This window comes from Geotrypetes seraphini, chromosome 7, assembly GCF_902459505.1.
Source record: "Geotrypetes seraphini chromosome 7, aGeoSer1.1, whole genome shotgun sequence".
Lineage (NCBI taxonomy): Eukaryota > Metazoa > Chordata > Amphibia > Gymnophiona > Dermophiidae > Geotrypetes > Geotrypetes seraphini.
The window spans coordinates 190,550,881-190,567,688 of NC_047090.1; the positions used below are offsets into that span (position 1 = coordinate 190,550,881).

The 16,808-nt window shown below is 46.1% G+C and overlaps 1 protein-coding gene across 1 annotated transcript; it reads left to right on the top strand.

The window, feature by feature from the left end:
• Nucleotides 1-1,365: 1,365 nt before the first annotated feature.
• Nucleotides 1,366-16,228, top strand: NGB (neuroglobin). The gene is made up of 4 exons (XM_033952683.1): nt 1,366-1,740; nt 6,895-7,006; nt 14,951-15,070; nt 15,239-16,228. Exons 1-4 carry the CDS (start codon nt 1,637-1,639, stop codon nt 15,383-15,385), a joined length of 483 nt encoding a protein of 160 aa, XP_033808574.1. The 5' UTR covers nt 1,366-1,636; the 3' UTR covers nt 15,386-16,228.
• The last annotated feature ends 580 nt before the right edge of the window (nt 16,229-16,808 follow it).

Here is a 16,808-nt window from a genome sequence, read left to right on the forward strand (position 1 = left end):
GTGGGGATAGGAGTTCATTCAGGAAACTGCTGAAAACGCATTTCTTTGAGCATTTGACCTATTGCAAGGATTGAATCGTTCTGCTTTTGCTTTTATCTGTTTTGACCTGTTTCAATATTTTATGTATGTAACTTTATTGTAAACCGTTTTGGAATAACAACGGTATAGAAATTTCAAAAATAAATACGTAGTAAATTTTCCAGGCTGAACTGCTACATCCTATTAAAAAGAGAAAAGGCAATTCCTAAAATGCCAAAAGGAAGGGAGGTAACAGTTACGGTCTCTTTTACAAAGCCGCGCTAATGGCCTCGATTTAAAGGCTTCGGTGCTGTTTTGTAAAAGAGGCCATTAGTTGCGAAGTGGCTGGAAGGAGTCCCCAGCGCCAGGGCATCTTAATTCTCTGGCTTGATAGAGGGAAGAGAAAAGAAGCTTTTAAGGATCATTTGAGCCGTCTTCAAGGAAAGCTCAGATCGTTTGCAAATGATTTTGGAGCTGATACAAAGAGCATGTTTCCTTTGCTTTATTCAGATTTTCTGTAACAAGAGGAACCAATGAATGTGTGAAAAAAAATATGAGAAGCCCTTCTCAAAGAGAGGGGAAAATTAGTGGGAGTCTGTCCAAACATCAGTCCCACATAAAAGAATTTGCTGAATAAAGTTATTAATTATACTGGCACTTTTACACCGTGCTGAAACTGGCTGGGAGGGAAATTTCTTCCTGTTTTCCCTGGTCCTTTGATATTCCTCCATGCTCCTTGGTGTACTGAGTCCCTGCCCCATAGAGCATACTCTGGCTCATGCACAAGACACTCATTGTCTTGCAGTTCTGCTTGAAGCTACTTTGCAGGCCACTTCCCTGTCTGTAGACTTTCTTACACTTGGAGGGAAGAGCTTCCCCAGCTCCTGAGATAACCCCCACCCCACTGCCAATACAGCACCCCCAGTCACACCAGTACTGAGGTCCGTTTCAGCTCTGACTGGAATTGTGTGCAAGCTCCCTGCTGGAAGTCGGACTTGGTTATGTATCCACGAGGGAATGACACGCTCAGCCAGGTGTGGACAGTGCTACAGCTCACGTTTATTGTATTCCTCATCTGTAGAGATCCTGAGGATACAGGACTAGAGATATCAAGCAATGTAATCATGTATAGTATGCATACATATATATATATAAATATATATATGTGTGTACATATATGAGTGTGTGCATGTATAGATAGATATGAAACCCTGATCTTCTGAACAAGAGCAAAACAAAGTGGACTGGGCCACTGTTACTTTAAGAGTGTGTGTGTGTGTAAGACAGAGCGAGACACACAGAGGTAGTGGCAGCTGCTTTGTACCACTCACAGTGCGATGCAAGCAGTGAATGCAAGGAGAGGGTGAGAGACAGACATGAAGCAGATATTTATCCAGAGAAGGGCTGAGGTCAGTTTTCTCTAAGCAGCCGGAGCAAAGGGGCAATGCAGGCTAGCTGAAACAGCCACCTGGCATGGAGCTTCCCTGCTCCTGAGGATCCCTGAGCTGGCACACAAGTCCTCTTCCTGCCCTGTCTCTAGACAGTCTCAAGGAGGGGGATTACAGGAGGGGGTTTGCTGAGTCAGGGAACAGCTGGGAAGAACCAAGAGAACTGGAGGATGGAGAGCGGAGACTTATCCCAAGCAGAAAAGGAGCTGATCCGTCAGAGCTGGGCTACGGTGAACCAGGACCCACAGCATCATGGCACCGTGCTCTTCACCAGGTGAGCAAGTGTGACTATTGCTTTCAGCCGGCTAAGATGGGAGAAAGACTCTGACCTCCGCCGTCAGGGTGGGCGATGGGTAATTGGTTCTAGTCACCAGATGACCGAATGATGGATGGAAGTGCTGCTTTTTACCATGGGGGTGAGTGTTGGATAAATTGATCTGGTTATCAGGTGAGTGACATCAGTCAGCTTAGCGGGGTTTAAAAAAGGCTTGGATAAATTCCTAGAAGGGATGTCCTTAGGCCATTCTTGAGATGGCTTGGGGAAATCCACTGCTTATTCCTAGGTTAAGCAGCAGAAAATCTGTTTTACTTCTTGGGATCTAGCTAGGAACTTGGGATCTGGGTTGGCCACTGCTGGAAACAGGATAGTGGGCTTGATGGACCTTCGTTCTGTCCCACTATGGCAATTCTTATGTTCTTAGGTTGTTCTGGTAATTCAGGAAGCCAACTCCTCCCCCCCCCACACACACACACTTGTTTTCCAAATCTTAGAATTAGCTTGCAAACATCGGATTAAGGGAAGGGAATGGGCCTGTATACTGCCTTTTTGTGGTTACACATTCAAAGCGATTTATGTGAGGAGAGTGCTAAAGTCTCAGCATCCTGAGCTTGTGAGTTCAAACCCTGCACTGTTCCCTGTGACCCACTTCATCTTCCTCTCCCCCAGGTACATTAGATAGATCGTGAGCCCACCGGGACAGACAGGGGAAATGGTTGAAGTACCTGCATGTAAATTGCTTTGAATGTGGTGGTATACAAATCCCTTTCCCCGTATTTTGGACCCCAGTAAATGACTTGCCCGGGTTCATAAGCAACAGTGGTGGAATTTGATCCCACAACCTCAGGGAGCTGAGACAGTACCTCTATCCCTAGGCCACGCCTCACCTCCCATGAACTCTTTCTCCTTTTGGATATGGCAATAGAAAGAAATAAAACAAATAACAAAGGGAATGAGGTGACACCTTTTTTATTGGACTAACTCAATGCATTTTATGATGAGCTTTCGAAGGTCACCCTTCTTCAGACCAGGAAAAAAAAGCAAATATTGACTGATATCAGTATATATAAGGAAAGCGTGAAAGCATTTGGGGGATAGGAAGAGGGAGGGGTGGGTGGTCAGGAGACAAGAGGGGTGTCGAAGCAGTTTTAAATGTCTTTATAGTGGGAAAGAAAACCAGATCTCTGTTAAGTCCTGTCTGGTAGGTGTCAAAATACATTACATTAGTGACTTTTATTCCGCCATTAACTTGCGGTTCAAGGCAGATTACATAAGAGGTTATCTGGACCCTGACTGAATCCTTCAAACAAAAAGGATACAACCCTAAAAGAGTCTCCAAGAATAATGCCTTATACCTTAAAACACCCAGAGAAAACTTACTAGATTACAAGAACAAGAAAACCACTGACAGGACCAATCCAGCGCTGGAAAAACTAAGAAAAATTATAAGAGATCTACAGCCACTACTCCAGGAAGATGAATTACTGAAAGAAATATTCCCAGTTCTACCTGTGCTGGCCTTCCATCAGCCACCTAATTTGAAACAAAAATAGGTAAAAAGCAAGCTCCCCACCCAAACCCACGAAGAAGAGAATGACACACATCCTTGTGGTGTGACAAACTGCAAACTGTGCCAGCACATCTCAGAGGATCCCACGGTCACTCGTATGGGAAAAACATTCGGCATAAGGGATCCTTCACATGTTCATCTTCTAATTACATTACATTACATTACATTACATTAGTGATTTCTATTCCGCCTATGTGGGCAAAAAGTGCAAAGAGGGATGCTAAAGACCAGAATCAACCTACATAGATTTCACATTAAGAATTGCAATACCAAGCAGGACAACACTTTGGAAAAACTGACCTCTGCACCAACGATTTTCTGGTGAGAATACTAAAAGGGAATTTAAAACAATCCAAGAACATAAAACCTTTGAAATCAAAATGATACGGTATTTGGTCCAGAAAGCTAGATTTCCTAGACCCAGGTCAACATGTTAATGTGAATTATTGCAAATGAATGCACTTACATGATTCTTCAATGCGGTTTAATGCAAACCTCATTGTCGGTGGGCCCTGTTTTTAAAGAATGCATTTTAAATGCAAATTAATTCAATTTAGATGCTTTAATGTAATCCATCAAACAAATTAACACCGCAGGAAGCACCAAAGTATCCCATTCAACTCTGTAACTCTTCTGGAAATGTCCAGATAACCTCTTATGTAATCTGCCTTGAACCGCAAGTTAATGGCGGAATAAAAGTCACTAATGTAATGTATTTTGACACCTACCAGACAGGACTTAACAGAGATCTGGGTTTTCTTTCCCACTATAAAGACATTTAAAACTGTTGTGCCACCTCTCTATCTCCTGACCACTCACCCCTCCCTCTTCCTATCCTCAACATGCTTTCATGTTTTCCTTATATACACTGGGGGACGGGGGACGGTCATTGTGAGGGTCACCCAGTTCAGGATCGATGGCCGTCTTCTCAGAGGAAATAGACCATCAATAGTGTCTCATTGACAAAGGAGATCCAGCTGTTGTTTCACAAACTCTATCAGCAGCCAATGTAGTGGGAGTGAACAGTGTGCAGACCAACTATCTCAGCCGGCAGACCCTGGATCCAGGGGCGTGGTCTCTTTTGGAAGGACTTTGATAGCATTGTGAATCGTTGGGGGTTTCTGATGTTTGATCTGATGGCATTGGCAGCCAACAAGAAAGTCACTCGTTCCTTTAGCCACGGATTCGAGCCAGGAAGCACTGGACACTAGTACAACTATGGCCAGAGAAGGGGCTGTTGAATGTGTTTCCCCCATGGCCTATACTAGGCCGGGTCATTCAATGAATAGTGGCTCACCTGGGGCTGGTCATCCTGGTTGCCCCAGATTGGCTGCGTCGGCCATGGAGAGAAAATTTTTTGCTCAAGATGTGTGGAATAGTCTCCCAGCAGAGGTGGTGGAGGCAAAGATTGTGTCTGAATTCAAGGAACCGTAGGATCTCCTAGTCTGTGGAGGAGATAGTGGATATTGTGGATGGGCCATTTGGCCTTTATCTGTCATCATGTTTCTCCGATTCTAACACGGCCACCACACCATGTCACTCCTTTTGGATAAGCATGAGGAGATCCTGAAATATCTTTTTCCTCAGAAAATTGATTATGGGTTGATTTTTGTGTGTCTCAGGGACATGTTCCTAAATTTGAGGAATAAGGAAAGAATTTGCTTCTTTGGAGATGCTGATACTTATTGCACTTCACCTTGTTCAGTTTTGATGCTGCTTTAATCAATTGGACAGTAATTAGATCTGCTGATGCTAAAAAGTGTTTCAGGAAGTGAAAACCTCTCCCCCAAGTCTTTATCAGCAGAGAGGCCTTTCAATCTGCCTTTTCTCATACTTGTTTTGAAGATGGAGGCCCCAACATAGACCCCTAATAGAAGGATCACATTTTTGCTTTTATGCTTTCAAATGCCGAAATACAGGAAGGGCTGTGATTCTGAAGGAATCTTTAGGGCTCTCCTCCATCTCTGACTATGTGGGACCTGGGGACTCAGGGCCAGACGCACAAAACTCCAGCAGCCCAGTAAAAAAATACCTGGTTGACAGCAATTTTTCTTTAACAGGTGATGCTCAGCATGAAAAGTAAAAAAATGTATTAAAATTAGTCTAATAAAAAGATCACGTTATTTCCATTTTCTGTTTATAAATGTTTTTTGATATAGCTACAATACTACTTTATTCTAAAGCAACAAAAAATTATTTTTTCTACCTTTTGTCATCGCTGGTTTCTGCTTTCCTCTTTTCTTCACTCTCTTCTTTCTATCCAGTGTTTGCCCTCTCTCTTCCTTCCATGCATTGTTTGTCCTCTCTTTCTCTGCCCCTTTCATCCACTATCCTCCCATATGGCCTCTTTCCTCTTTCTATGCCCCTTCCATAAACCCTCTCCCCCTTCCATCCAGCCTGTGCCCCTTCTCTCCTTTATACATAATTCATTTCAGCATCAACCCCTCACCATTTTTCTCTCTCTTCTCTCTGTCTACACCCCCTCCCCCATGCTGTAGCATCTCCTTTCTTCCTTTCTCTCCCCCACTCCGGTATCTCTGTCTTCTTCCCTTCCCTCCCTATGGCATTTCTCTCCTCTCATCCTCTATGCTCTGGCAGGCTGACTGGCAGGCATACCTGACCCCCTCCATGCCCTACATTAACATCCCTAGTGGTCTAGTGGCCTCTTATGGGGCAGGAAAAAACCCAACTCTTCCTGACCCTGCTGCTGATACAGCTGCCACTGCCGCTCTGAAGATTTTCAAGATGGCTGCTGAGACTTTGTGCACGTAAAGAGGAAGCTTCCCATTACTGTTAGGAACTGCAACAATGGCCCAAATCCCTGCCTACCCGACGCTGGACTAGCAGTCTATTTGCCCTTTAATGGGCAGATGTCCAGGCAGGCCCTTCCTCTTTTCAGCACAGCTGTGTAAGGATGAAGCTTCCCATCTGGTCCCTCCTTACCCTATGGCAGGAACTGCAATGTTGGCATGAAGCTAGCCTGAAGCCCTGCCCACCCGATGCTGGACCAGTGGTCTCTTCATCCTTTAAAGGACAGAAGTCCAGTCAGGCCCTGTCTGCTGGCAGGCCCCGCCAAAGGGCAGCCCTCTTTGACAGCTTCCTGTTTCCACTGGGGTGGGCTACAATGGAGAGAAGACACAGGGAATGGTGGCAGAGAATCGCTACTGCCACCTGGCAACTTTTACAGAAAACTAAAGGTAGATGCGGTGGCAGTGTGAGGGGTAGAAAGGGGAAAAATGCAGATTGTGGGGAGAAGGGTGAAAGCATTAGATGCTGGGAAGGGGAGTGGCGGAAAGTGCCAGCAGCAAGATGCTGCCTCAGTTGGCCTCATTACAGGGTCCTGCATATATGTATGTATAAAGTTAGTATTCCTGCTTTGCTTCTGCTTTTACTTAGGCCTGAGTTCCCCTCACTCATACCTGAGGCTAATGATCTCCTTGTTTTGGGGGCCTCTCCCTGTTTTAAAGCTCTCTCTTGCTGGGGTCTGTCTTTGTTTCAGAGCACTTTCTGTTTTGTGGCCACTTTAAAGATGCCGTTCCGACTTCACTGTTTTCTAAAATATCTTCTTTTGCTCCTGACAGGTTGTTTGATCTGGAGCCTGATCTCGTGAAGCTTTTCCCGTACAACTCAACTCAGTTTTCCAGTGCTCGGGAATGCCTTGCCTCTCCAGACTTCCTGCAGCATGTCCGCAAGGTGAGAATTGCTTTCATATGCACAAATGCACTTACAACTATTTTTGTATGCACATGTGTTGTGTGCACCTCTGTTGCCAACTGGCTGGATTTTGGCTGGCCTGGCCAGTTTTTTTAAAGGCAGGACAGAAAACTGGACAGTATAAGAGTCAGTTTCCTGTCAGCCACTGATGTCTTCCCAGTCTATCTTGCTTTTCCTGTGGCTCGGCATCTCTCCCCTCCCCCCTCCCCCCACCCTGTTATCCAGCATCTTTCCCTCCTTCCCCAGGTGTTGCCAGCAGCATTTTTAGCCATGTGCTCTTCTGCTTACGCTTTCACCAGACAAATCTCTCTTGGCTTCTTTCAGTTTCACCTGGTAGACCTTTCTGTACACCTCTTCTTGAATTTTTTTTATATTTCACAAACGCCAACTCTTTCGCCTTTATTTTCTCTGCCACTAGTTTGGAGAACCATACCGTGTCCTTTTTCTCTTGTTTTTATTTATTTTCTTCACATAAAGGTCCGTAGCCATTTTTATAGCTCCTTTCAGCTTAGACCACCGTCTTTCCACTTCTCTTATGTCCTCCCATTCTAAAAGCTCTTCCTTCAGGTACTCTCCCATTTTACTAAAATCCGTACGTTTGAAATCTAGGACTTTAGCTCTTATATCAAACCAAACCATTTGATTATCACTATTTCCTAGGTAGGCTCCCACTCGAACATTAGAGATACTCTTCCCATTTGGGAGGACCAGATCTAGTATGGCTTTTTCCCTCGTGGGTTCCATCATCATTTGTCTGAGCAGAACCTCTTGAAAGGCATCCACAATCTCCCTACTTCTTTTCAATTCTGCAGATGGAGCTTTTCAGTCCGCATCTAGCAGATTGAAGTCACTCAAGTCCTCTTTCTTTCCAAACTTTTGGATATCTGCAATCAGATCTTTATCAATTTGCTGTGCTTGAGTCAGAGGTCTATAAACTAAATCCACGTAGATAGAAGTTTCATCTTTTCTTTTTTTTTTCCCATTAAATCTTTATTGATTTTCATTTTAAATTTCAAGCATTACACTTGTACAGAAAGAAATACAGTGGTGCCTCACACAACGAACTTAATTGGTTCCAGGAGCAAGTTTGTTATGCGAAAAGTTCGTTATGTGAAACGCGTTTTCCCATAACAATACATGTTAAAAAAAATAATTCGTTCTGTAGCATAAAATATGCTAAGATGACATAAAAAAAGATAAATTTTTTGTTATTATTTTTATTTAGATACATCTAAAAACATAATTGTTTTTTAAAACAACACACATTTTTTAAATTTAAAGACAGACTAAGTAGAGTCTAATTTTACAGTGAGAGAGGGCAGAGTCTCAGCGGCAAAAACTGGGACTTAACTGTTAATTTTTTTTTTTTTCTAGCATCGGGGAAGCGGCGAGAGTAGCTCCGCCCCCCCAACGCATCAGCAGTAGGCGCCGGGCCCCTGCGAGCCGACGGTCCGCCACTGCACAGGGAGCCAGGCGGAGAGAGGGCAGTTAAGCGCAGTGCCTGCGCGGAAGGATGCAGCTCGGGCGACTTCATTGTGTGAAACGAAGTTCGTTGTAGGAAGCAAGACATGAAGTTCGTTGTGCGCAGCGTTCGCTGTGCGAGGCGTTCGTTATGCGAGGCACCACTGTAATAGAAAACACATTAAGTACAATATAATTATAGCTCATAAAGTTAACAATTTTTTACTATTCATGCTCAAGTCCTCAACTTAGGATCCAAGACTCAAAAAGAGCGAAACATAAAGGAAAATACTAAGAAACAAGAAACTGAAAGCTGTGGCTCTGAAGAGGTCATCAAAAATTATAGGACTCAAAGATTTCTTCCTTCCAGTCGAGACATTGCCACAAAAGTTGTCAATTGAGATGGTTCAAAGAACATATACTTAACAGTACGATAATGCACAATACATGTACACGGATGTCTCAAATAAAAAGTTGCCCCCAAAGATATAACCCCAGGTTTTAAAAGAAGAAATTTACGGCGGTGTTTTTGCGTCTCCTGTGCCAAATCTGGGAACATTTGTATTTTATGACCAAGAAAATTTTTTTTGTCTATTTTTAAAGTAAAGCTTTAACAACCATGATCGTAGTGGCTGATGATGCTAAGTCCTTCTCAGATGTCTCTAAGATTTCTGAAATTGTTTAAGGCTTTTTGATCTGAAGGTTTTTCTTTTTGTTGTTGATTTTGTCCTTTTCAGGGAGGTAGTAAACCCGTGGGAATGGTGGTAACTGTTCTTCAGATATCTCCAAAATTTCCACTAGATATCTCTTAAGCATATCTCTAGGTGTTACCAAATCAAGTCTAGGAAAATTAATTAACCTTAAATTGTTACTACGTGAGTTATTCTCAAGCATTTCAATTTTCCTCCATAAATTGATATTATCTTTAATTACCGTATTTTCACGTAGATAACGCGCACCCATGTAAAACGCGCACACGGGTATAGCGCGCGAAAACCACAAATTTATGTACAGAAATTTTTATATACCGCACACACCCGTATACCACGCATGCTGCCCGACTCTCCTTTCGCCCGCCCCATTCTCCTCTGGCCACCCCGACTCTCCTTTCGCCCGCCCCGACTCTCCTCTGGCCACCCCGACTCTCCTTTCGCCTGCCCCGACTTCCTCTTCCCCTTGAAGTCCTGTCCCCACCCTGAAAGCCTAATGCCCCCCCCCCCCGACGTCCGATTCACCCCCCCCGCAGGACCGCTCGCACCCCCACCCCGAAGGACCGCTCGCACACACCCGCACCCCCACCCCAAAGGACCGCTCGCACGCACTCCCACCCGCACCCCCACCCTGAAGGATCGCTCTCACCCCCACAGCCTCCCGACCCCCCCCCATCATGTAGAAGCTCCTACCGGTGTCCCTGCTGCTTCCTCTTGGCGGTCCCGACTCCCCGACACGATCGGGGCAAGAGGGAGCCCAAGCCCTCTTGCCCCGCCGACTCCCCAACTCCCCAACAATATCGGGCCAGGAGGGAGCCCAAGTCCTCCTGGCCCTGGTGACCCCCCCCCGCTAGTTGTTCGGGCCAGGAGGGAGCCCAAACCCTCCTGGCCACGGCGACCCCCTACCCCCACCCCACACTACATTACGGGCAGGAGGGATCCCAGACCCTCCTGCCCTCGACGCAAACCCCCCTCCCCCCAACGACCGCCCCCCCAAGAACCTCTGACCGCCCCCCCAGCTGACCCGCAACCCCCCTGGCCGACCCCCACAACACCCCCACCCCCCTTCCCCGTACCTTTGTGTAGTTGGCCGGACAGACGGGAGTCAAACTCGCCTGTCCGGCAGGCAGCCAACGACGGAATGAGGCCGGATTGGCCCATCCGTCCCAAAGCTCCGCCTACTGGTGGGGCTTAAGGCGCCTGGGCCAATCAGAATAGGCCCGGGAGCCTTAGGTCCCACCTGGGGGCTGGGCCTGAGGCACATGGGCCCAACCCAACCATGTGCCCAAGGCCCCGCCCCTAGGAGGGACCTAAGGCTCCCAGGCCTATTCTGATTGGCCCAGGCACCTTAGGCCTCACCAGTAGGCGGAGCTTTGGGACGGATGGGCCAATCCGGCCTCATTCCGTCATTGGCTGCCTGCCGGACAGGCGTGTTTGGCTTCCGTCTGTCCGGCCAACTACACAAAGGTAAGGGGAAGGGGGGTGGGGTCGGCCAGGGGGGTCGCAGGTTGGCTGGGGGGGCGGTCGGAGGTTCTTGGGGGGGCGGTCGTTGGGGGGAGGGGGGTTTGCGTCGAGGGCAGGAGGGCCTGGGATCCCTCCTGCCCGAAATGTAGTGTGGGGTGGGGGTAGGGGGTCGCCGTGGCCAGGAGGGTTTGGCTCCCTCCTGGCCCAAACAACTAGCGGGGGGGGTCGACAGGGCCAGGAGGACTTGGGCTCCCTCCTGGCCCGATATTGTCGGGGAGTTGGGGAGTCGGCGGGGCAAGAGGGCTAGGGCTCCCTTTTGCCCCAATCGTGTCGGGGAGTCGGGGGGGGGCAAGAGGGCTTTGGCTCCCTTTTGCCCCGATCGTGTCGGGGAGTCGTGGGGGGCAAGAGGGCTTGAGCTCCCTCTTGCCCCGATCGTGTCGGGGGTGCCGCGATTGGCTGGGGCAAGAGGGCTTACGCTCCCTCTTGCCCCAATCGTGTCGGGTGTCAGGACCGCCAAGAGGAAGCAGCAGGACACCGGTAGGAGCTTCTACATGATGGGGGGGGGTCGGGAGGCTGTGGGGGTGCGAGCGGTCCTTCAGGGTGGGGGTGCGGGTGCGGGTGGGAGTGCGTGCGAGCGGTCCTTCGGGGTGGGAGTGGGGGTGCGTGCGAGCGGTCCTGTGGGGGGGGGTGAATCGGACGTCGGGGGGGGGAACTATGTAAAAAAATTTTTGGTCATCGCTTTCCAGCTATCTTTCAGTGGTAAACTTGTTTTTTGTATAGGTTTATGTTTAGTTTCACTTTCTGTTACATTGCTAAGAAGTGAGTTGTTAATATTGTCTTTTGCTGGGAGTGGCCTCCATAATTGTCCTTCATAAATATGCCACCCCATCTTCTAATTTAAATGCCTAGATTCATGGAGGGCCATGATCAAAAAATATGTCTAAGTCCAATTTGGACATAGGGCACTAGTCGCTCAAAGTCGGCAGCGGCAAAATCTCCATTCTCGAAAAGTATGCCCCAAATTTTTTTTCCCCGAAAATTGTCAATTTGTACATCCAGGTGTTTGATTGTCCAGACTGCCACTATATCTATCTTTATACCGTATTGTCGATCAAAAATTCATCCAAGTCCCAAACGTCCAGAACAAGACCTTTTGGACCTGGGAGGGGCCAGCATTGTAATGGACTGGCCACCCAGACATGGCAAAAGAGCAGTGGGGCACTGTACAAGGCACTGCTGTGGAGAAGGAATTTTGAAGAGATAGTGAAGACCTGAAAATTGGTAGGTGGGGTGTGTTGATGGATTGGAGAATGAGTGAGGGTGTGAAATGTTTCAAATACTACTGTTTCTCTTTTTTCCTCTGGTTGGGTCATCTTCTTTTCCATGTCCTCCACTTCTTTGCAATCTTCCAGTTCATTAAAAAATACTATTAAGCTACTTGGGGGCTCATAATCACTTGGATATCTTAATCAATATTCAAGTGCCAATAATGAAAACCCCTTTCCTGGACATCTAGTGAGACGCATCTCCTGCTGTGTATCCAGGGTTCCAGGGGGCGTGCTGAGAGGTGTGTTTTGGACAGGTTTGGGCGTGCTTCTGAATGTCTTGTGGCGATAATAGAACCTTTTCCAAGATATCTTGGATGGAACTTAGACATTCGGAACTAGACCTATTTTAGAAGCACCTGAGTGCCACAAAGGTACCCAAACTGACCAGATGACCACTGAATACCTTAAGGTATGACCCCCCCCCCCCCCACAGCTCACTGATACCCTCCCGCTCCCAAAAAAAATCTGAATGAAAGAGTACATACCTATCTCTAGTAGAGCGTCACACTGGTGTTTTAAGTAACCTGATGGGTGGGACAGTGAACCATAGAGAGAAGGACCCAGGCCCATAAGCCACTCTAACCACTACATTACTGGTGGAAAGTTTGAGCCCACCAAAACCCTACTCTACTGCCATAAAGGTGCCACTTGTAGCCACGAGGGCTATTGGGTGGTAGACAGGAGGTCTAGTAGGTTTTGGGGGAGTTTTGGAGGGTTAAGCTTAGCTTATATGGGTAAGATGTACTTCTGGCACTTTTTATGTGACATTGACAATACTGTCCTCTAAGGTGTCCCACCATTCTGTAGGCATGTCTGTATGGCCAGTCCATTACAATATGGTCACTCCCATGTTAAAATAATCTGGATTTGGATGTTTTCAACTTGGACATTTCTAAGGTTGAAAATGGGGTATAAAGTTAAGCTGTAAAGCACAAAACAAGAAGACCCAAATGTTCCACAGAAAAAGGAGCAATCCGAAAGAAAACAAACTATGGATAAACTTTCCTTTATTTCTTTAAGATATCTCTGAACAGTGATAAAATAAGATCATGTCAATCATGTAAAAAACTACTGTGACCTGACATGGCCTGTGTTTTGGCTAACAAGCCTTTTTCAATGGTCCGGTCAAAAGACAAGTAGGTGGTATACAGAATTGATAAGCAGTCTTGAAGAGTCCGAAGTGAAGATCAATGCTGAGCTCTGAAACGCTGTACAACTGGTATGAGAGGGGTATGAGAGGAAAGGGATGGGCCTCTGAAGGGGTTGAGAGTGGGTGAAAGTGGGATTAAAAGATGATGAAAACGAGACAATAGAAGATGGGGTAGAGGATAAGAGATAGCGGAATGGCTTGGAGGCAAAGGAAGGGGGAGGCAGGGCTGGTGAGGGAACGCGATGCAATGGAGTAGGTGAAGATGAGAAAATGAGTACAGAGGATGGAAATGGAAGACTAGGGAATAGGGGATTGGGAAAGGATAGAGACAGAGGGGGGCGAAAGGAGTACTGGAAAGGGGAAAGCCAGGAGATAGTCTCCTCAAGGTCAACATTCAAAGCAGTTTAACCAGTTAAAAATGTCTCCTGGCTGCTTAAATTGTTTGTTCTGGTCTAACTGGTTAATGCTGCTGAAAATGACTGGTTAGCACCTAAAGCAAAACTAGCTATTTTAGGGGCATTCTGGGGGATAGTGTTGGCACATGGTAGGTTAAGTGGCATTGTTCAGCACTTAATTAGCTGAGGTCACTGCATTAAAGTGATGAATATTGCACTTAACCGGCTATGGTTTAGCCTGCCCCAGAAGTTCAGTGCTGGAGCCCAGACATGTATCAGCATTGAATTTCTGGCCTTAATGCCAGTGGTGGTCAGCAAAACGTTGAGGGTGGCCAGCTGGATATCGACCCCCTTCTTTTCACCTCTCTTCTAAGAAGAGGGTGAGAGAAAAAGAGAATGAATGTAAAATCAAATGAGGGGATACACATGCAGAGAAAAGAAAAAGGGGGGGGGGGAGGGGGAAACATAGAAGGAAAACCGTAGGAGACAGATACAGAGGAGGAGGAGTGTGTGGCGCAGTGGTTAGAAGTCTTGGAGAATCCAAGACTGGCATGAGGGGGGTGGGGATATCTTAAATTGCGAATTGAAAAGAGGGGTGTGGTGTTGCGGTGGTTTGCACCTCTCTTTCTCACCAACTTGATTACCACGCAGAGCCACAGTCAACGCACTGAAGCCCATCAGGACATTGTACAAGGGGGACTAGCTTGCCACCTGTTGCCAATGGCTCTAAGTCCGGAGGGACTTTGTTTATAGAGTTGGTTTACTTCACTTATGCCTGGTACAGAGAGGGTTCAGGTCACCGTTAGTGAAATTACACTAGAATCAGGAATTTCTTTGTTCTATATGTTGAATTTTAAGGGGAAATGTCCTAGTTTTGCTGGGAGGCTTTTGTTTAGCTTTAACACCACATGGGGAAGTCTATGTGTGTTGGGGCTGAAGATTGCAACCTCTTGTCCTTTCCCCGTTGCCTCCAGACCTCGGTGTGGCCTGCAGGACCTGAAGCCTGCATGACTGCCATTGCTGTGGTCATTTGCTGGGGGTGGAATGGGGCAGAGCATGGGGGTTTTCTCTTGTCAACTCTGCGTACATATGTACGTGATGATATCTGCACTGCCTAGTGGCGATGGCGTCTGCTTTTAATCAATCATAAAAAATAAAATTCTGGCCTAAAAGATATAGTTTCTGTTCTAGTCTCCTGTATAATTTAATAATATTTTGTTAACCGAGTCGAGCCCTCCTGTTCGGACGAATCGGTATAAAAAAAATCACAGATTAGATTAGAATACTAGAAATGCCTCTCCATTGGAATACGATGCTCATACCTTGACGTCTGCTGTTTTGTTAACCTGCCCTCTTTTCTTGTGGCTATTACCTGCCTCTTCCTCCCACCCCTAACCCCTTTATCTCCTCTTCAGGTGATGCTGGTTATTGACGCAGCTGTAAGCAGTCTAGAGAACCTTTCTTCTCTGCAGGAATATCTCATTGGTCTGGGGAAGAAACATCAGGCTATCGGGGTGAAGACAGAGTCCTTTAATGTAAGCTCACCATTAGCCGTGTCTCTGTTGTCAGGAATGCACTACTTCTACTGACCACATGCATTCACGAGCTGTAGTAATGGCAGCACTGAGTGACCTGATGGGGCCTCACAGTCTGCTGTCTTGTGTCCTGTTCATTCGTGTCCTGTGTCCTCTTTTCATTTGTAGACGGTAGGAGAATCGCTCCTGTATGCACTGGAGAAAGGCCTGGGACCAGCTTTCAGCACCCCCGCCCGGGAGGCCTGGACCAAACTGTACTCTGTGGTGGTGAAAATGATGAGCCGTGGCTGGCAAGAGGGCAAGGAGGGAGAATAACAGATTTGTCCTAGAGCACGTGAAAGAGGGAGAAAGTGGGCTGCAAGGGAAGAAAGAGGAGAGAGAGAGAAACTGAACCGTGCAGAATGAGAGAGAGAGGGTTGGAACGAAGGGGGAATGAGTCACCTTGTAGAGACAGTATGTAAATAAATGTGCTTTGAAAAAAAGAGACCAAACCATGTGTGGCTTAACTTATAATTAAGCCATAAACTGTAAATGTAGTGATTTCTATGATGGTGGTTGAGATGAAGGGATGTATTTTTCTGTGGCAGAAGAAGTAGACAGAATGGGAAGTGTATTGGGCGAGTGTCTGGCAGGGAAGGTTTCTATTTACTTAGTTACAAATGAATAGGCTGCTCAATCTACCATCCTTGGCGGCTTACATTACAAAACAACAATAAAAATATAATGAAACAAAATTACCATAAAACACAGACTAAAAATAGATAAAATCATGAATGAAAAGCAAATTCTCAAACTGCTCAGTGTTCCATGCACCATTTGCTTCTCTAAACAGACGTGTTTTTCAATGTATCTTAAGACCTTAAGGAGCATTGCAAAGCCTTTCAATATTGGCCACTGATGCTTCTTTGGCGTCACAATATGAAAGGAAGGTACAGGCAGAAGGTTTTTGGAACCAGATCCCAAGGACCCAGAAGGCTAGTAAACCTACACATTAGCGGGAATATTATTATTCAATGCCTTAAAAATCAAAGACAGACTTTTATATTTTATGCTCCATCCTGTAGGCACTTTAAACACATTTCTGATCTGAAGAAGAGTTACCTTCGAAAGCTCATCAAAAAATGTATTAAATTGATTCAATAAAAAGGTATCATCTTATCTTTGTTTTGTTTTATTTCTATTTATTACCAACAAAATCTGAGAAAAACATACCTGGAACAGCCTTCAATTATTTGAACACAAGCATTTTGTGTGGCTTGTAAAGCATGTGGCATATAACCCAGTGAACCAAATTGTAATCCATTATCCCAGGACAAGCAGGCATGATATTCTCACATGTGGGTGACGTCATCTACGGAGCCCCGATGCCGCATCAGGGCTCCGTAGATGACGTCACCACCCACATGTGAGAATATATGCCTGCTGTCCCTGGATAACACATGTTACGGTAAGTAACTGTGCTTTATGGTAATCAAAATGGTGTGTATCTAAGCTTTGTACAACTGTCCTAGCAAATGACACAAAAATGCGTAAAGGTTTAATGGCTTTTAATAAAAATTAAAAAAAAAAAGTCTATACTATTTTATGACTGTGAGATTTCATAGACAAATCAAAACCTAGAGGTTCTCCAAAATACCTGATTTCTCGTACAGGCCTTTGTAAGTTGAAACGTAGGCCGTTGCCATGGTGACATCTCCCAACTTTGTCCCCCTTTTTCAGCCATTGTTAACCTGCGTTG

Bases quoted from the DNA above. Each gene is read 5' to 3' on its own strand.
- NGB (XM_033952683.1), top strand. From the start codon at position 1,637: ATGGAGAGCGGAGACTTATCCCAAGCAGAAAAGGAGCTGATCCGTCAG. The intron at 7,007-14,950 runs GTGAGAATTGCT...TCTCCTCTTCAG, and splicing joins TCCTGCAGCATGTCCGCAAG to GTGATGCTGGTTATTGACGC. The intron at 15,071-15,238 runs GTAAGCTCACCA...TTTCATTTGTAG, and splicing joins TGAAGACAGAGTCCTTTAAT to ACGGTAGGAGAATCGCTCCT.